We start from the raw sequence: 20,827 nt of genomic DNA, 5'->3' as shown, positions 1-20,827 counted from the left end.
CTACGGCCCCAAGCCTAGAGCTGTTTCTCGTAAGATATGGTTTCCCGGCTCTTTCATGTCCATCACTTTTCTGGGAACAGTCATCAGACCTCTGCAAGGTCTTCCCAGCTGGAGGGAAGCCTTTGCTCCTGCTGCCCTCCACCAGGGCAGCCCCTGGTTTCCACGGAGTGGCTGCTGAGCCCGGTGTCTCCTCTTACACCTGCTGCCCCATTTCATCTGTTCAGGCCCAAACACTCACTGTGATGCCACGTGGCAGAACCTTCCCTTTTCACCCTAGATTTTATGTCCTCCAACAGTCCTAGGACACACCTTACTCACAGCAGATGAAGCAGACTCTGTGCCTGGCACATAGTGGGTTCTCAAGTATCTGATGAAGGAGATCAGTCCCTGCTGAGAACATCGGTCACAGGCACCGCCAAGACAAGCGTCACCTCTGGTTCATGTCAAAGTCACCTTCCAAAGCTTGCTGCAATGACACCCCTGCCTCCCACTTCTGGGGGTGTACCTGTGACACATCTACTGGGCTTGCTCTGTGCCCCGTATAAATGAATTCCCACTACCCGCCTTCTTATAGCATGTTGGGATGATCTGTTTCCTCTCCCCCAGAAGATACAAGCAGCAGGAGGGCTGAGACTTGCCTGTTTCCTCTTCATACCTCAAGTGCCTGGCCCAGGGCCTGCGATGGGGCAGACACTCACGGGTTTGTTCACGGAAACCTCCTTGGGAGGGCAGGGTGGCTGAATAGAAAGGGTATAAGCCAACCCTGAAAAAGCCTAGCCCAGAGGAACCCCCATGCTTCCTTGTCATGATGTCCCTGCCACCCCAGAACACAGGACAGCCAGGCCCCGGCCTGTGAGAAAGGCTATTGCCTTAGGTGGGAGATGGGGGACAGAGCTGCTCCTTAAGTCAGCTTCCCACCAGGAGAGAGACGCCACGGGGGTCAGCCAGCCGGCTTCGGCGACGTGCCTTGAGGTCTGGGCCTGGCACTCAGCAGGTGCTCGAGAAACGTTTGTGGAACTGAGTTGAACAAACTGGAAGATGCTGGTTATCCGTCCCTCTGGCTGCAGACAGGCCAGCTTCCCTCTGGGGCACTGTGCAGGCAAATGATCTCAGGACATAGCCTGTTTCCTCTAATGAGGCTTCTCCCCTTTGGAGCCCTGCTCCCAGGAGCGTGGGAAGGGAGGCAGTACGCAGAGGCAACCCCAGTGCCTGCACGAGGGCAGCGCAGGGCATGCAGCTCTCCTCCTGAGATGGTGTGGGCAGCGCATACCAGCGCCCTAGGCAGGGGGATGGTCACAATGACCTCTTGGGCCCGGGAACCAAAGCACAGCGGCACCTCCTGCGAGGCCGCTCTGGGGAAGAATGGAAGAAGCCAGCAGGGAGTCCAGCTGCATTATGTAACCAGCTTCCTTGGAGTCAGAGGCCCTGGCGTGCCGCAGCCCAGCACTGCGGGGAGAGGCTGGGGGAGGGGGAGGCGGCTTTTGTCCCCTCCTTTGCGGCCTCTCCTCCAGACCTCGGCCAACCTCCGCGGCAGGCAGGCGCTGCCTTCCAAGTGCCCCAGCTTCAAGCAGGCACCTCCCAGCAGGGGTTGAGAACCAGGAAGGGCTGTTTGTTGTCTGAGTGTGTGAAACAGCGGCCTGCTGGCTTCCCTGGCAGAAAACCAGGCTCTGGGCTCCGCACCCGGCACCTGGGGGGCGGGGGCTAAAGGAGAGAGGCCTGGGACGCTCCATAAAGCCCACCCTTGTCCCCAGCTTCCTGCCCCCCACGCTCTCCCCACTTCCTCCTAGAGAACCCACCATAAGTGCGGGGCCCAAAGGGAGGGGGCCATGGCTGCTCCAGCCCCAACTGCCCCACCCCTCCCCGGGCAATCTCACTTCCCTTTCCAGCCACCATCTGACCTTCTCCTCCAGCCCAGCACAGCTCCCACCCCAACACACCCAGCGGGGCACACGGTCCTGCGCAGGACGGGAGGAGGGAGGGGATGCAGGAGAGAGAGGGCGGAGAGAAAAGCTGAGGTCCACTGCCAGTCCCGAAGAGTAACAAGGACTGTTATCAAATCCCTACCCTCTCCGCCCATAGCAGCCACACGCAATAGGGGATATTATTATCCTTAGTTCATAAATGCAAAAACTGATGCCCAGAGAGTTTAAGACCCTCAGCCAAGGGCCTGGAGCTAGTGCACAATATTGCTGGACAGCAAAGCCGAGTCTGTGTGATTCTGAAATCCAAACTCCAAACCTTGTGGCTTTACCTTCGGGGAACCCCATCCCCACACACCTGGGGATGCTACTTGGGAAATTTCTAGACTGGTGGAAAAGACACTGCAGAGCCTTAAGCGGTCACTCGCTGAGGACACTTGGTTTGGGAACCACAGGACAGTCACGAGGACAGGGCAGGGCTAAGGGCACACCAGAGGCCGAGGGCGTGCCTGCTGCCACCTACAGTCTTCCCTTCTGATTAACCTACAGCAACTCAATCTCAGGCTGGATCAGACCCGAGCACCGTCTGCCGCTTCCAGAAGACAGGGCTGCTAGACGCCAAGCTATCGGGCAGAAACACAGCCTGCCGTTCACGCCCCCTCCCCTGCTAGCTGCTGAACCAAAGCAAAGGGTCCCAGAGACCTCCCAGGCCAATCCCTTTCCCCCATGCTGCTTGACATGTGGAGAAACTGAGGTCCACAGAGGAAAAACAGTTCATCCGTGATGTCACAGGGACAGTGAACCAATGGGGTCCCTGCCTCCCAGACCAGATCCCCGCCCTGATTCATCTCACTTGAATGCTGTCCCCAGATAACACCCTCTCTCATCCAGCTGTCTCTCTCCCTGCCCTGCCCCCCTCCCCATTTCCTGCTTCCCTTTCCCAGCTCTGCTCAGCAGGCCCAGTGTCTGAACTCTCCCTGCATAGAGCAGCCCTCTCCTTCCCACGACTCTTCTGAGCCTCACCACCCCCTTCCCTCCACTCCTCTAGGCCAAGGAGCAATTCTTGGGTGGTTTAATTAGCTGATTATTACTGGACCGCAGCCTGCTGGATCCAGTGCCCAGAACTCTGTCCCCAGTAATTAGGTGGGTTCTGAGTACTTGCCCAGTGGGAAGCCACTGGGGAGTTCTATGCTCTGCCAGCAGGCCAAGGGAGGGCTCTCCAGCTGCATAAAGCGCTCCCTGATCACCGGTGGATCATTGGAAGCCACGGTCCCCTCCTCGGGTCAGGTCAAGCCACACTGGATATACTATAGCCAGATCCAGATGTCCACCCCAAAGGGGAACTCCCTACTTTCCCATGTCACCGCCCAGACCCAGGAAAGGCTCAGTAAATGTCTGAGGATGGGCGTGATGAATGGAGCCCACCCTCTGGGGGCCAGGAAGTGATGGCACCATGGCTGGGCACGTATTTAGGACGTAGAATTTGGACAAGCAGAGAGAAGACAGGATGGCATTCTGGATGGTGGGAGCAGGAAAAACAAAGGCACAGAGCCTGGAATGAGTCACCAAGCCCCTCGCCAGGTAGCTCTGGTTGTCTGAAAACACATTCTCCTAGCAAAGGTAAAGCGAGTCATCCTGTGACCTCCGCCCTTTGGATCACAGAGAATAATCTAATGCCTGTGGCTCAGGTCACTTTTAGACGTTTCAGAATCAGCAATGGTGTCCCATTGTCCTCACCCACCACACTGCCCATCCCCAAGTATATTTTTTCCCAGTGAAACACCTACATTAGCCTCCTTCACTGAACAAATATTTATGGAGCTCAGTCTCATGCCAGGTCTGCACAGGTGCAAAGGGACAACAGATCCAGGACAGGTGCCCTTGGCCTCACACAGAGGACACCACAAGTGTGCAAATAACCAGGACCCACGAAGAGACGGAGGGATGAGTGCCAACAGAAAGAGAAGAGAGAGAGAATGAATATATGGCAAAAAAAAAAAAAACCAAAAAAGTGACAAGGCACTTGGAAATCAGTGAGGGCTTCCCAGAGAAGGAGGCCATGTGTGATCCAGGCCTTGAAGGACAGGAAGGGTGTTGTGAACTAATCGCATATAACACGGCACTTGTTCCAGGGACTTGTCCCCGAGCTGTACCTATTTTAACTCATTTAACCCTCAAAACAACGTATCATGCAGGCACTATTGCTATCCCATTTTACAGATGAGGGAGCTGCAGCAGAGAATGGGTTAAATAATCAGCAGAGGTTGCCAGGCTGGTAAGTGGCAGAGCCGGCATTTGAAACCGGGAAACCTGGTTCTTCCTAGAGCCTAACCACTATACTGATCAGCCTCTAATACATGCTAATCAGATCACAGAGGTGACTGTGAGTACCTAAAGGAGGGCACAGCCTGGGCAGAGAAAATGAAACTGTCCAGGACCTGCCTGCCTGCCTGCCGGTTCCTGCAGGTGCTTTGAGAGGCAGAAGGCTGGTCTCACAGGAAAGAACACAACCCTCAGCCATCCAGTGGTCTCAGTCCCACTGGTGAGTGGCAGAGGCCTGAGCTGCCCAATCCCCCACTTCTTCCCTCCAGCACTGAGCAAGCATTAGAGCGTATCTCTGGGACCCTCCTGGGATGGCACATCCCAGCAGTCCACTCCCCACCCCCTCCCTGGTCCTCTGCCAAAATGTATCCATGCCCACTGACTGCACAGGCTCGGGGAAGGGGGTAAGGCTGCAAAAGGACCAGGAGGCCCAGTTGTGGGGCCAGAGGCCCAGGGCCAGGATGCGAGGGAGCCCCTGCCTTGTGCAGGTCCATACTCATTCAGCTTCTGGGCCTCTGAGTACACCCTGGAGAGAGGCTGCACCCTGCACGGCCACTGAACCCCTCCGACCTTGAGTGAAGAGTCCTGCCTCCCGCTGGCCTGACATGGACCACCACACCCTACCTGCTCCAGATCCCTCTCCAGTTACAGAAGGACCCACTGGCTATGGTCTCAGCCAGGCCAGGCCCAGCCCCAGGCAGAGGGAAAGCAGCTCAGTGGCTGCGGTGGCTTCAATCACACAGAACTCCAGGGACCTGTCTGGTCCGGTCCCTGGGGTCTGGCCTCCTGGGGGCCTCATCCATCACCAGGTCTCTTGAGAAGGAACAAGCAGTTCCTCTCAAGTGGGACTATAGATGGGGCCAGGACCAGGAAGGAGGAGGTGTGTCTCCAGAGAGATGACCCTGCCAGGGCCCCTTGGGAGGGAGGGAGGGAGGGAGGGAGGGGGCTGGGACAACAGTGTCCTTTGTTCCCCTCTCAAAAGCAGCCACCCTGCCCTGTCGCACCCCCTCCGATCTACATCCCCCTACTAGGACTCAAGCCACCCCTTGGGCAGGACCCATCCTGCACACGGGAGGGAAGAAGGGTGCCCAGGAACCATAAGGGTGTCCTGTTCTAATTCCAGGGCTTGTCCTGGAGACATGCCCCACCCCCAGGAGCCCCCCGCCTGATGTAGGAGACATGGCTCCCACCTGCAGAAGCCTATCTGATGGGGGAGAAACAGGCTTCAATTGCAGGAAGCCCGTTCTGACAGGGGTGGTAATCTTCTCCCTCGCGACTTCCCAGTCTGATGGAAGAGACCCCCCCAACAGCCGGTCTAATGTGGGAGGCATGGCTTCCATCCTTAGGATTCCCTAATGGGAAAGAGCTAATTTCAGCACTCAGGGAGCCCCTGGGCTGACAGCAGAGGCAAGAAGGGAGGAAGGAGTTCAGTCTCATCAACAAATCCCTGTCAGGCATCTCCTGTGAACCAGACCCAGAGCTGGATAATGGACCAGGAAACAGAAAGAGCCCCAAATCACAAGGAGCTCACCACCCGGGGAACAAAGACACCTGAGGTGTGAATACCTGGGTAGAAAGTACCTCGAAACCCACCCACCCCAGCACCCAAAGCCTGCTCGCCAGGGCTGCCACCTCCCTCGGCAGCCTCACCCCTCACACTCCCGCACCTACACATTGGCCTAGGCTCTTCCTTCTGTCTAGAACACCTAAGCCTTCCTTGTGCCCCAGGACCCAGCTCAGGGGGTCACCTTCTCCAGGAAGCCTTTCTCAAGACCCCCTGCCTGAGTCAGCAACCCCTCTTTCAGGAGCCAGCACAGACATGCCCCCCTGTGACCAGCTGACACCTCCGCGATGTTCTCCCCAGTCCCCAGCTGAGCCTCACCCCCCAGGTCCCCACACCCGGAAACCCCACCAGCCCCAGCCCAGGGCCTCATACCCTTCTTCCGAGAGGCTCCCCGCCAGCTCCAGGCACAGAGAAAAGCAAGGTCCTTCTCTTCTCTCCTCTGCCTGCTGTAGCCCAGCTTTGCCCTCATGGCTCCATCAAAACCCCTCTCACCAAGTCACCAGCCACTGCCTTCTGCCTAAATCCCAGGGGTCTTTCCCAAGCTCATCCTCTGTTGGTCCTTCCCTCCTCTCTCCACCCCCAGGCATGTGCTCTCCAAAGCCTCAAATGCCCCCAGCCATCCTCTCTTCATACGCTCTATCTTCTCCCTCTCCCTGTACCATGTCACCCATAATCCCCAAGTCAGACACCACCTCTAACCCGAAGACTTTCAAATCCCTGCCTCCCACGTCCATCCCTGCCCCAAGATCCGGACCCATCTATGCAGAAGCCTCCCTACATCTTCCTCAACTTCCAGCCTGACTCCCTGTCAAGCTGCCACCCCCTGCAGGCCTCAACAGATGGTCAGCATGGTCGCTGTGGAGGATGGCCTGGCAGAGGCCAGGAGGCCACTCAGGGCGTGCTGACTCCCAGGCTATTGTTCTTCCATTGCCACAGCCCCGAGGTATGGCACACCCATGACTCAGGACCCCTGAACCCATGCCAGTGGGAGGTTTCAACCCTGGGCAAGGAGGCCCAAACTCGGAAGGAAGAGAGCTGGGGAGATGTGTGAAGCCCAGAGGTCAGCCCGGAGTCAAGGATCAGAGAAGATGAGTCAAGCTCAATGCTTCCACTCCCCGCAGCCCCATAAGCACCCCTGGCCAAAGCCACAGGACTTCCCCCATGTTCCAGCCAAGATGGATCACACAGAGCTTAACCACCAACAGAGACAACAGCCAAGGTTCACAAGAGAGCTGGTGATTACGTGTCCCCATCACACCCACCCTCCTTCTCTGTCAAAAAAGAAGAGTTCATAAACATCTGTAGGAAACGAAATGCCACTCCATCCCATCACCTCTCAGGAAGTCCCTCCTGTTGTTCAACTTTGATCCTGTATATTGCCAGTTGAATTAGTGGGAACAGCGAGAACCAGAAGGGACGCACAACTTGAGAATGAGGCCACCAGGGAGACGGGGGAGGCCACCTATGGGCCAGACAACCCCGTCCCTCTGGGTGAAAGCACGGAGCAGCAGGACAGACGGGCCTGGGTTCAGAAGCTCGTTGGCTGAATGGTAGTGGACAAATTACTTAATCTCTCCTAGTCTATTTCCTGGTCTGTAAAATGGGAACAACAGTCCTTACACTAATAGGATCACAGGGAGAACCAAATGGGATCATGCATGTAAAGCTGACACATACCAGGCATCCAGGCAGTAAGGCTAATGGACTCCAGCTCCTTGTTCATCTTTCTCAGTTCCATCCTTGCCAAAGCCTTAGATCGGATCTCGCCTTCTCTCAGGCTCCTCCTCAGTCTCCTCACGGGTCTCCCTGCATCCAGGCCTGCCCCTCCTTGCCACTGCCAAAGGCATCCTTCCAAAACAAAGATCTGCTCCCATCCCTCCCCTCGCCACAGTCCTCTCTGAGTCACCAGGGACTTCGGGAGAAAATCTCCTCTCCTTAGCTTGACATCCCAGCCTGTTGATAACTGGCCCATGTTCACTCTCACCCATCACCCCAGCCCAACCCACAGGCTGCTTCATGCCTCCAAGCCTTGTCACATTCTGTACCCCCGGCCAGGAATGACGTCCGAGTCCCACCCCCTTGCTCCAATGCCACCTCCTTCCCATGAAAGCTTCCCTCACCATGCCCCCTGACAAGACTGGGGGGGGGGGGCTCCTCCTTCAGCCTCCCACAGCACATGTCACCCTGCATTATAATCACCTGCTCTGCTCTCAGTCTTTTGGAAACAGAGTAGAGCCATTCACCTCTGAACCGCCAGCCCCGGCACTTGGTCAACATTTGTTGAATGGCTGTATGATTGCTCCTAGAGCACTTGTTAGAGCAGTCATCACACGACCTGTAATTAGTCCTATCCAGGTATTCGTCTCATGCCCTCTTTCCCCCTTGACCCTGGGACTCCCTAGAGGGCAGTGACAGTTTCTGAAAAATTCTCATTGTCACTTTCACGTGCGGGTTGAAAATCCAGGTGCAGGATGGATGCAACGACTGCTGATCCTTGGAGTATTGGATACTTGCAAGCCTCTTCTTCTAAGTCAGAGATAAAGTAGAATCCCATGGCTTACAGAACAAGGCAAGGTACAGCCCATTATTGATTTTGTCTTTCTCTTCCAAATTACTCAGGAAACCTGTCTGGAAGGGAGAGGGAGCCCTCCTGGGACTACAGGGGAGACCGGAAGAGAGAGCAGGGCCACCGTCACATGGACCACAGCCAGGCCTGGGCACCAGGCTTCTGGCAGCACCTCCTCCCCTGCCCAGTATATTCAGAAAACACAGGGAGAGCCCTGAAAATGTTAGGTATTGATAGCTACAGTTTACAGACAGGAACACGATAGGGTCCAGAGAGGTGAGGACCATTGTCCAAGGTCCTCAAGCTCCCCCAGTGAGTTAGAGGCAGAGAAGGGGGAGTCGTGGAAAATGCTTGGCCCCAAAGATTGGGTCTCCAACAGGTGCCTGGCTGTTCATGGTGTCCCCATCCTGCTGACAACCCATGCCAGCAGGAGAACAATGACACTTTCCCCCAAGTCACAGCGAGACTAACCAAGGCCCAGGAGGGGCTGAGTCACCCTGATGGTGAAGTAGCACGTGAGGAATGAGAGAGGAAAAAGGGCTCCTGACTCCCTGCAGGGAGAAAAGTCTGACCTCAGAGGTCAGGAGGATCTTGGCAATGGGGGACATGGATGTGGTGGAGGAGAGGGTCACACATGCTCCTGCTGAGGACAGAGACATGAGTCACCAGTTCAGCAATGGGGACTAGCCGTCAAGGTGAACGCAGATGCCTCACGATCTCTGCAGCCTCCACCACCAGCTGGGCCTCCACACACAGAGCAGGCCATCCCTCCTGGGCCTCAAACCAGGGCCCAGGAGGGGCTTGACAGCACCCAAGGGTGAGCCACAGAGCAATGGACCAAGTGGACTCCAGCCTCTATCCTGTCTCTGACCCCTCTTGACCTTAAGCAAGTCAGGTACGCTCTCTAAGCTCTGGTTCCTCCTCTGGAAAACAGGAAGAGGAGAGCTAACCTCCTTGCAGAGCCGTCAGGAGGATGGCTGGGAAGCAGTTTCTAAAACTTAGGAGCACAAGTTATCTCTGAGTCTCAGTTTCTTCTTCTGGAAAATGGAAATAATCTCTGAAAGACTATTCTCAGGTTGGGGCTTCCCTGGTGGCGCAGTGGCTAAGAATCCACTGCCAATGCAGGGGACACGGGTTCGAGCCCTGATCCGGGAAGATCCCACATGCCGCGGAGCAACTAAGCCCACACGCTACAACTACTGAGCCTGTGCTCTAGAGCCCACAAGCCACAACTACTGAGCCCATGTGCCACAACTACTGAAGCCTGTGCACCTAGAGCCCGTGTTCTGCAACAAAAGAAGCCACCACCATGAGAAGCCCACTCACCGCAACAAAGAGTAGCCCCCACTAGCCGCAACTAAAGAAAGCCCATGCACAGCAACACAGCCCAACACAGCCAAAAATAAATAAATACATTTTTAATGTGTTTTTAAAAAATTACTTTTCTCAGCTTGTTGAGAGACAGTGTCAGGCAGTGAGTGGTACATTGCTTTGTCAGAGGTCCCGAAACATGATGACCATGGGGGCCGTTTCTCTCTAGTCTATTAGCTCCTTTGGGGAAGGAACAGGTTTTGGACACCTTTGATCCCCACATTATACCTTGTACACCCCAGGCACTCAAGAAATAATTACTGGAAGCAAGGAGAGAGTAAGGGAGGGTGCAGAGAGGGAAGAGAGGAGGGAGAAGTGGGGCACAAGGACAGAAGGGGGTAAAGAAAGAAAAGAATGAATAAGGGGGTTGCAGAGGGGTGAGAGCAGCTAAGGGAGAAGCTTGTATCAGAACTTAAGGGGAGTTGGCTGAGGGAAGGAGTAGAACTAGGGTGACAAAGCTGAGTGCCTGACCAGGGCTTGCCTTGGGCCCCAGCCCCCTCCCCTTTCTGTCCCAGTTTCCCATTTCAGAGGCATCCCTCTCCCTTTCTGAGCAGGGCAGGCTCCTAAGAGACAGGAGGGCCCTCCCCACCCCCAGCTCAAGCAGATCCCAGCCACCACCGAAGGCCTTGGGGAGGTCAGAGGGAAAGGAAATGTGGATGGGAGGCATCTTCCCAGGCTCCAGGGGGCCTCCCACCCTGTGTGGCGCGTGAGTTTCCACTTCTCCACCTGCAGGGACCTGGAATGTATCAGCGGCCAGGGGCTGTTGGCATGTGACCTGGGGTGTCTGTGTGGGCGTCAGTCTGATGTGTGTCTGTGGAGGTCAGCGTTGGCATAGCCTGTTGAACACTGTGTTGGTGAGAGACATGCCAACATAAGTGTTCCTGTTGGTAAGGGTAAGAACGTGTGTGTCTCAGTGAGAGTGTTTGTTAAGGTCAGTGCAAGTGATAGCGTATGCATCAGGGTCGGCCAACATGTGTGCGCCAGCATGAAGGTGTGTTAGCATTGGTATGTGTTGAAGTGTGACCTGTGTATGCCAACATGACTGTCAGCAAGAACGTGTTGAGTGTGTACCAGTGAGTGTGTGACAGTGTGTCACTGGATGTGCTGACATGTGGCAGTGAATGTCAGTGTGTATGCCAGCATGAGCGCGCCATGCATGAGTGTGCCCGTGTGTCCACATAAGCGTGTGCCTTTGTGTGTCAACCTGCCCCCTGCATCCCTGCGCCGGCTGGCCAGTGCTGGGTGTCAGCGAGTGAGTGCATGTGAGTGTGTCTCCGCGGCCAGGTCCTCGGCGCTCCGTCCGCGCGCCCCTGGCCCTGCTGGCGACCACACGGGAGACCTCCGGTGGAGGAGAGCCGAGAGCCGCCGCGAAGCAGGCGCCGGCGGTGCCGGGGTGGCTGCGCACGCACAGCCGGGACACGGACTAGAACCCCTGCCCGCGCCCTCGCCCGGGTCGCCCCACGCGCCCCGGACCGGCCGCCGCCCGCACTCACCGCGTCCCTTTGTCGCCCATGGTCCGCGGCGGCCGCAGGGAGGTCCGCGGCGTCAGCGCCCAGACTGGAAAATCCCCGGCCGGCAGGAGGGGCGCGGGCCAGCCGGTTCCCGGCTCCTGCTCCGCCTCCTCCGCGCTCCCGGCCGCCGCCCCCGCCCGGTCCCGCCGCGCCGCACAGCGCCCGCCTCACAGCGACCGCCGCGGCCGGGGCGGGGAGCTGGGGATCTCGGGAGCCGAGCAGCCGAGCTGGGAGGGCGCGCGGGGGCCCGTGTGCGCGTGTGTGCGCGCCGCCGAGCCAGCGCTGGGCAGGGCCCGGACGCGTCAGGGCCCTGAGGTCGGCATTAGGGGTCCACAAGGATGCTGTCCGGCTTGTGTGTGTGTGTGTGTGCGTGCGTGTGTGTGTGTACGTGAGGGCGCACGCTGGGGTGGGTATACGTGCGCGTGTGTGCAAGCGAGGGTGCGTGTGCACCGCTGCGTGCTCTACCGATTGGGGGTGCGTTTGCCTGGATGGAGCGGGGTGCACGTCTTTGTGCTGTGTGCGTGTGTGCAGGCGCGCTCCCCTGCGCACGCCGGGGGGCGGCCTTTGCGTGTGCGGGAGCGTGGACGCCGAAGGTGTGCGACCCCAGGGCCGAGCTCCGGGCGGAGCCCCTGGTGGGGGTCGGTGGGAAACTTCGGGTTCCTGCGGTGGCTTTCGCCCTATGCCCCACCCTATCCCCACCCCACCTCCCCGCCCTTCTGGAGAGATAACACCCTACAACCCCACAGGGACAGGAAGAAGGGGCGGAGGGGGGCAGAGAAAGCAGTGTCAACGCTGGGGAACTGATGAGGGTGGGAGGGGGACCGGAGGCGAGCAAGGTCTAGCTTTGGTGACTGCCACGGAAGAGGAAGCATTGAAAAGAGGAGATAAGGAAGGGGGCATAGAGCTGGCGGCGCTGTGGCCTGGGAGTCTGGCCGGTTGAGTTGCGTCATGGAAAAGCCCCCTCCTAGCTTCATGGTCTGTTGTGGGTGACCCTGGACACCAGCCCTCTCAGAACCAGTCTACAAACATGTAAAGGGGGATATTAACACCAGCGTGCAGAATTGTTCCTAGGTGTTTGCTGGCCTACCCTGAGTGCCTGACACACGGTAGGTGTCCAGTGCACGTTAGCCCATACTTCTGCAGGCTTCTGGGTGTCCTGTAAAATCCTGGCTGGGACCCTGAGATCCCTTCCTGCTTTGCAGGTGGTGGGAGAGTGTGAGGTCTTTCCCACCCCCTCACTGCTGGGATTTGACTAATTGGCCCTGATAGGGCCCTAATATTGGTGTATTAATGGGAGGAGAGGAAGCTATCATTTACTCTGATGTGATTGTGAGTCTGTAAACATCTCCTGTGATTATGCTCAGAAGCAGTTACCTATGCTGGTTTTACATAATTGGGAAAGGATATCCCAGTATAATTACTATAATTATGTCCAGATCGGTGGATGGTTGAGAAGAGGAAGTGTTGATGGGCAGGCAGGGTGGTCCAGGGTCTGGGCAATGTTAGGAATTAGGAGAGTTGGATTAGGGCCCAGAACCTTCCTCCTGGCCTTGGCCTCTGGGCTTCACCCTCACTCCCACAGGGGAAGGAGAGGAAGCTACCTGCTGTTTCTGCTGAGGTCAGGGACTTGAGAGGAGCACACCAGAGTCCTGCATGATGACAGGAGGCTTACCAAGTGAGCCAGAGAAGACCCTAACCAGGATGGAGAGGCCAGGCCTGGCCACTCTCTGCATCCACTTCCCCACCTAGAAAACACGGGGCTCAGCCCTCCCACGTGATCTCCAGTGCCTCTCAAGATGATGCCCAAAGCACCTGGATTTTAAAATTCAGGCAAATTCTGCATTTGACTCAACAAGTCTTTGTGTTTAGTTTACTATAAAACATAATGCTAAAAATTACTTCCAAGTAAAACAAACAGTCCAGGAAGATGCATCGGACGGTTTCAGGGTAACCCCTGTTCCCACATAGCTCTTTCCAGCCCCGTTTGGAAAGCGTGGCTCTAACATTCTAGGGCCACTGAACAGATTGGTGAACTACGGAATCAACACGCAGCGTTTCAAGTACGTCCCCACTGCCCCCCCCAACTAGACTATAAACTTCATGAGGGGGTGTATGGTGTGCCTGGCACTACTTGATGCTCACAATTCTATGAGATAAATGCTCTTTTCCCTTTTTTTTTTTTTTTAATAAATGAGCAAACTGATAGTTGGAGAAAATAAGTAGTTTGCCCAAATCCGTTGCCTCCTCTGGACTTTGGCCTCTGATTCCTCCTCCTCCAGCCCTCCCCAAAGGGAAGCTAATATGTGGTAGAGCCAGAGTGTGGCCCTTGATTCACTCTTCACTCATTAACTGTTTGTGGAATATGCCATGCATGCATGGTTCTAGGAACTTACAAATCATGGTCAATAGGACAAACGGAGCTGTCATTTCAGTGAGGGATCTCACTGGGAGAAGAGGAGCTTACCTGTCAGGCTCTTTGGACAACATAGTTATGTATTCCTAGTAGAATTAAAATTAATAAAAATGTAAAAGTAGTAATGTTGAGGAGACCTCTATAAATATAAAAAGTCTAATTTCAGGCAGTAAGTGTTATGAATGAAATAAAAGTGATGGAACAAAGAGTGATGGGGGCAAGTGCACTTAGAAAGAGGCTCTTCAAGGAGACACCTCTGAGCAGAGACCTGCAGGGGAGGACTCAGAGATTTGTGGTGTGCGGGGAGAGCCAGGGGAAGAGCCACCCAGGCAGAGGGGGCGGTAAGGACAGAAGCTGGGCCTTCCTGAAGCACAGGAGCAAGGAAGGACAGGGTGCCTGGGTTTGGGTGAACAGGGAAGGAGTGGTGCAGACCGCGCAGGCTTGTGGCTAGGGCTGAGGAGTTTGGGGAGCCGGCGGAGGACTTAGGAAATGAGTAACAGTACCTGCTTTACATTTTTAGAGGTCACTGGCTTTTGGATGGAGATGTTTTGGAGCGAGACAGGAGAAGAGGTGGGGCATCCTGTTATTGGAGTAGGTCAGAGAGAACGGATGGTGGTTGAACTAAGGTGATGGCAGCAGAAATGAAGAGAAGTAAAGGGGTGGGACTTCCCTGGTGGTCCAGTGGTTAGGATTCCACACTTCCACTGCGGGAGGCCCAGGTTCGATCCCTGGTCGGGGAACTAAGATCCCACAAGCCATGTAGCGTGGCCAAAAAAAAAAAAAAAAGAGAAGTAAAGGGGTTCATCTATATTTGGAGGTAGAGCCGACAGCACGTGCTGAGGGACGGACTGTAGACAGTGGAGGATCCAGGATTACCCTGAGCTTTGGGGCAGGTCTGTTCCACCCTCCATGTAGCCCACCTCCCCACACATTTCTCCAAGGGTTGAGAAGACTGGAGACCTCTTCTTTCCTGTCTTAACTTATTTGCAATACATCCTCACCTGAAAACCAGAGTGATTTTTCTAAAAGGCAAATAGATTCTATTACTGAGGCTCATAGGAGACAGTCATCTCCAGCTATGTCTCAACTTGGGCCAGTCACATGCCTGCAATTTACCACTTACAGTAATTTTTTATCAAGGAGAGAGGGAGGGAGGGAGAGAGAAGGAAAGGGAAGGGAAGGCAAGAGAGAAAGTATTGATATTATTCCTGCTTTATAGATGAGAAAACGAAGACACTGGGAGGGAAAGTGCCTAAGCCAAAGACAGAAAAATAAAAGAGCTGCAGCTCACTCCTAAAGCCTCTGCTTGGCTGGTCAGGTAGTTGACTGTCAGACTGAAGTGTGAGTGAGTGGGTGGGTGGGTGGATGGGTTTTCAGCTCCCTGTTCAGCAAAAGATGTGAGGCTGACTAGTACCCACCTTTGAGATCTTAAAGGTGAATAAACTAAGGAGCTTCCCCACCTCTGCTCCAACCAGAAATCTGGGTGTCATCCTTGACTTCTCCTTTGCCCCCCTCATTCCGTATCAATCCAGTTCCCTGCTTCTACCTCTAAGTGTCTTCCAGTAAGCTGGAGAGGTAGGCAGGAGCCAGACCATGCTGAGCCTGGAGGGTCGTGTTAAGGAATTTAGTCTTTATCCAAAGATCAATAAAGAAGCTTTGAAAGATTTTAAGCAGAGTGGTGACATGTTCAGACATACGTTTTGAGAAGATGGCTCTGGCCATTGTATGAAATATGGACTGGGCATGGGCCTGAGGGGATGTGGAGGGGGAGACCAATCAGGAGGCAGTGTCAGCAGTTTAGGGAGGGATGATAACTACATTCCAGCGAGAAGATACTCAACAGCTGCAAAGCCAGGGGGGAAGGAAAGGCCATGACACTTTGGAAGGATTCAGAGGGATCTGTGGCCAAAGCACAGAGAGGGGAGGGGAGGAGCTGGAAAGGAGGGTGAGGGCCATATCCTGAGGAAGAACGCTCACAGATGGGTCAGCTCCCCAGTATGGCAGGGGCTGTTTTACATTTGTCTAACAAGTGTAAACAAATCTAACAAATCTCCAGTTTGTCTAACAAGATTTCTTTACCGTGGGCTTACTGGTATTTAACTACTTGGACAATTTAAGGTTCTTATTTGTAATCAACAGAAACCAATTCTGGCTGACTTAATCATACAAAGAACATATTGGCAAGATAGTCATGTAGCTACTACTGCTGAACGATGGATACCACAACTCATACCCCCACTACTGCCAGAACCAAACCTAGCCCTGTTGCTGCCCCAGAAACAAGATATGGCCACTGTCACCTCTGTCACCAGAATGGATTCTTTGCTGGCCCTACATCTGTCAGTCAAAGTCCCCTATGCATCTGATTGGCTGAGCCTAGTCATGTGCTCTTGCACTAGGTCATGTGATCCTACCTGTGCTGCAAGGACACTGAGAATCTGTGTGGTTGGCATTTGTGATTCCATACTGCAAGGCAGGCTTTAACTTACCCCAAGACTCAAAGGGTGGAGAATTCCCCAAACATGAGTAAGGAGTTTAAAGGCTGAGTAGCAGAAAAAAAAAAAAAAGACAAATATACCCCTTACTGTGAAATGCAGTAGAAGGGAACTTCCTCAACTTAATAAAGGGAAACTATAAAAAGACTACAGCTGACATGACACTTAAAGTACTGAATGATTTCCCTGTAAGATCAGGAATAAGGCCAGGCTTTCAGTCCTCACCACTTATTTTATTTATTTATTTTAATAAATTTATTTATTTGTTTGTTTTGTTTTTTGGCTGTGTTGGGTCATTGCTGCTGTGCGCGGGCTTTCTCTAGTTGCGGTGAGTGGGGGCTACTCTTCACTGAGGTGCGTGGGCTTCTCATCGCGGTGGCTTCTCTTGTTGCAGACATGGGCTCTAGGCACGCAGGCTTCAGTAGTTGTGGCACGTGGGCTCAGTAGTTGTGGCTTGCGGGCTCTTGAGTGCAGGCTCAGTAGCTGTGGCGCACGGGCTTAGTTGCTCCATGGCATGTGGGATCTTCCCAAACCAGGGATCGAACCTGTGTCCCCTGCAATGGCAGGTGGATTCTTAACCACTGCACCACCAGGGAAGCCCCACCACTTATATTTAATTTGATACAAATTGCAATAAGAAATAAAAGGCACAAAGATTGGAAAGAAATAAGTGGAGCTGTCTATATTTGCAGATGACATGATTGTTAACACAGAAAATACCAAGGAATATACAAACAACTACTAGAATTAATAAATGAAGTCAATATATAAAAATCAATTGTGTTTCCATATATAATACTAGCAGGAAAGAACTGAAAATGAAATTAAAAATTCTGTTTACAAGAGCATCGAAAAACATAAAATCCTTAGGAATAAATTTAACAAAAGACATGCATGACCTTTGCTTTACACACTGAAAATTACAAAACATTGAGAGAAATCAAAGGAGATCTAAATAAATGAAGACATATACCAAATTCATGGTTTAGAAGTCTCAGTATTAGCCTGTTATTTTCCAAAAAAAACCAATCTATAGGGCTTCCCTGGTAGCTCAGTGGTTAAGAATCCGCCTGCCAATGCAGCGGACATGGGTTTGAGCCCTGGTCCGGGAAGATCCCACATGCCACGGAGCAACTAAGCCCGTGCGCCACAACTACAGAGCCTGCTCTCTAGAGCCCACGAGCCACAACTACTGAAGCTCGCGTGCCTAGAGCCCGGGCTCTGCAACAAGAGAAGCCACCACAATGAGAAGCCTGCACACAGCAACGAAGACCTAACGCAGCCAAAAATAAATTAACTAAGTAATTTTTAAAAATCAATCTGTAAATTCAATACAATCCCAATCAAAATCCCAATAAGCTTTTTCTTTAGTAGACCTTTATATGAGAAATTTATGTGGAAAAAGCTAAATAAATCTTGCGGTAAAAAAGAGACAGGGCTTCCCTGGTGGCGCAGTGGTTGAGAGTCCACCTGCTGATGTAGGGGACGTGGGTTTGTGCCCCGGTCCGGGAAGATCCCACATGCCATGGAGCGGCTAGGCCCATGAGCCATGGCCGCTGAGCCTGTGTGTCCGGAGCTGTGCTCCGCAACGGGAGAGGCCACAACAGTGAGAGACCTGCGTACCGCAAAAAAAAAAAAAAAAAAAAAGTACAATGTGGTATCACCTCACACTAGTTAGAATGGGCATCATCAGAAAATCTACAAACAACAAATGCTGGAGAGGGTGTGGAGAAAAGGGAACCCTCCTGCATTGTTGGTGGGAATGTAAATTGATACCGCCCCTATGGAGAACCGTATGGAGGTTCCTTAAAAAACTAAAAATAGAATTACCATATGATCCAGCAATCCCACTACTGGACATATACCCAGAGAAAACCATAATTCAAAAAGACATATGCACCCCAATGTTCATTGCAGCACTATTTACAATAGCCAGGTCATGGAAGCAACCTAAATGCCCATCAAGAGATGAATGGGTAAAGAAGATGTGGTACATATATACAATGGAATATTACTCAGCCATAAAAAGGAACGAAACTGGGTCATTTTTTTGAGATGTGGATGAATCTAGAGACTGTCATACAGAGTGAAGTAAGTCAGAAAGAGAAAAACAAATATCATATATTAACGCATATATGTGGAACCTAGAAAAATGGTACAGATGAACTGGTTTGCAGGGCAAAAATTGAGACACAGATGTAGAGAACAATCGTATGGACAGCAAGGGGGGATAGTGGGGGTGGGGGTGGGGGTGTGATGAATTGGGCGATTGGGATTGACATATATACACTGATGTGTATAAAATGGTTGACTAATAAGAACCTGCTGTATAAAAAATAAAAATAAAATTCAAATAACAAAAAGAAAGAAAGAAAACAGGAAAGAGTTCTGGGACATGAAAAATATGATTGCCAAAATAAAAAATATGATTTGAAAGTCTAGAAACTAGTGCCAGAAAGTAAGGAAGTGCTTAAATATATAGGATGGGGGTGTGTCAAAGGGACATAGATGCCAACCTGAAAGAGCTCTCAATAGCCAAAGCTGGGACAATTTTAGTAACAAAATAATGGAGTATTAGAGTATAACCCAAAGCATAACATACATATACAGGAGTCCATGCTGATCTAAATAAGTGATTGAATAAGTAAATACATGGGGAGAAGGGACAAATCTTACTTGCAGAAGAATTCCAAATATCATATGTAGATACTCTCCTCTCCAGATGGAGCTTAATTGGCTCTCCGCCCGTAAATGTGTGCTGGACTTAGTGACTCACTGCTGAAGAAGGAAGTATGGAAAGGGAAAAAATAGTAATTTCACACTGGACAAACCTGACAAACTGCTTTAATCAAGTGATCAAGGGTACCATCACCAGCTGCTGTCATGTAATGAGAGGGGCACCTCACCTTTGTGATATTCTCCCCCAAGAACCTCATCCTTGTCTAATCATGAGAAAAAAATCCAAATTGAGGGACATTCTACAAAATATCTGACAAATACTCTTCACCACTTTCAAAAGAAAAAAGACAAAAACAAGGAAAGACTGAGAAACTGCCCCAGAGGAGACTCAGGAGACAGGATAACTAAATACAATGTAGTACACTGGATTGGGTCGGGAACAGAAAAAGGATAGTAGTGGAAAAACTGTTGAAATTCTAATAAGAGCTAATAAAAATTTTGGGAAACAAGGGCAAAAATAAACAAAGGGAATTACATCAAACTAAAAAGTTTTTGCACAGTGAAGGAAACTATCAACAAAGCCAAAAGTCAGCCTGCAAATGAGAGAAGACATCTGAAAATGACATACTCAGTAAGGGGTTAATATCCAAAATACACAAAGAATGCATAGAACTCAACATCAAAAAAAAAAAAAAACCCAATTGAGAAATGAGTGAGGATCTGAATAGATATTTTTCCAAAGAAGACACACAGATGGCCAACAGGCAGACACATGAAAGGATGCTCAACATCACTGATCATCAGGGAAATGCAAACCAAAACCACGAGATATCACCTCACACCTGTCAGAATGGCTATTACCAAAAGACACAAATAACAAGTTTTGGTGAGGATGTGGAGAAAAGGGAATCTTCTGTGCACTGTTGGTGGGAATTGGTGCAGCCACTGTGGAAAACAGTATGGAGACTACCCCCAAAATTAAAAATAGAATTACCGTATAATCCAGCAATTCCACTCCTGCGTATTTAACCGAAGAAAATGACACTACTACTTTGAAAAGATATACACACCCCTATGTTCATTGCAGCTTTATTTACAATAACCAAGATATGGCAGCAATCCAAGTGTCCATCAGTAGATGAATGGATAAAGAAGATGTCATACACACACACGCGCACACACACACACACACACACACACACACAATGGAATATCACTCAGCCATAAAAATGAATGAAATCTTGCAATCTGGGACAACATGGATGGACCTAGAGGGTATTATGCTAAGTGAAATAAGTCAGACAGACAAAGAAAATTACTGTATGATTTCACTTGTATGCAGAATCTGAAAACCAAAACAAATGAACAAACAAAACTAAACAGAAACAGTCATAGATACAGAGAACAAACACGTTGTTGCCAGAGGGGATGGGCGAAGAGAAACAGGTTAGGGAGACTAAGGGGTACAAACTTCCCGTTACAAGATAAATGAGTCAAGGGTATGAAATGTATGGCATTGTGAATATAGTCAAGAATTTTGTAATGTCTTTGTATGGTGCCAGACAATAACTAGACTTACCGTGCTGATCATTTCAAAATGTACAGAAATGCTGAATCACTATGTTGTGTAATAGGAACTAACACAGTGTTGTAGGCCAATTATACTTCAAGAACAAACAAACAAACTCATAGAAAAAGAGATCAGATTTGTGGTTACCACAGGCGGAGGGTTGAGGGAGGGAGAATTAGATGAAGGTAGTCAAAAGGTACAAACCTTCGGTTATAAGATAAATAAGTACTAGGGACGTGATGTACAACACAATAAATATAGTTAACACTGCTGTATGTTTTATATGAAAGTTAAGAGAGTAAATCCTAAGAATTCTTATCACAAGGAAAAAAATTTTTTTCCACTTCTTTAATTTTGTATCTGTATGAGATGATGGGTGTTCGCTAAACTCATTGCAGTCATCATTTCATGATGTAT

The 20,827-nt window shown here is 51.6% G+C and overlaps 1 protein-coding gene and 1 non-coding gene across 3 annotated transcripts in view; one reads left to right on the top strand and one right to left on the bottom strand.

The window, feature by feature from the left end:
* The window catches only part of ARRB1 (arrestin beta 1), a 79,948-nt gene extending 68,125 nt beyond the window's left edge, over positions 1-11,823 (bottom strand). The window contains exon 1 of one of the 2 annotated variants that reach the window (XM_032639853.1): positions 11,236-11,823. In XM_032639853.1, the coding sequence (XP_032495744.1) occupies positions 11,236-11,255 (20 nt within the window). In that variant the 5' untranslated portion in view covers positions 11,256-11,823. The remainder of the gene's footprint in view (positions 1-11,235) is intronic. The other variant, XM_032639854.1, reaches the window with a different exon arrangement.
* A 2,510-nt stretch (positions 11,824-14,333) lies between these two features.
* TRNAG-UCC lies at positions 14,334-14,406 on the top strand. Its single transcript has one exon. It is a non-coding gene; the product is annotated as a tRNA-Gly (tRNA).
* The last annotated feature ends 6,421 nt before the right edge of the window (positions 14,407-20,827 follow it).

Source organism: Phocoena sinus, chromosome 8 (genome assembly GCF_008692025.1).
Source record: "Phocoena sinus isolate mPhoSin1 chromosome 8, mPhoSin1.pri, whole genome shotgun sequence".
Classification (NCBI taxonomy): Eukaryota; Metazoa; Chordata; class Mammalia; order Artiodactyla; family Phocoenidae; genus Phocoena; species Phocoena sinus.
The sequence above is the reverse complement of the archived record's forward strand: the minus strand, read 5'-3'. Positions and strand labels throughout refer to the sequence as shown.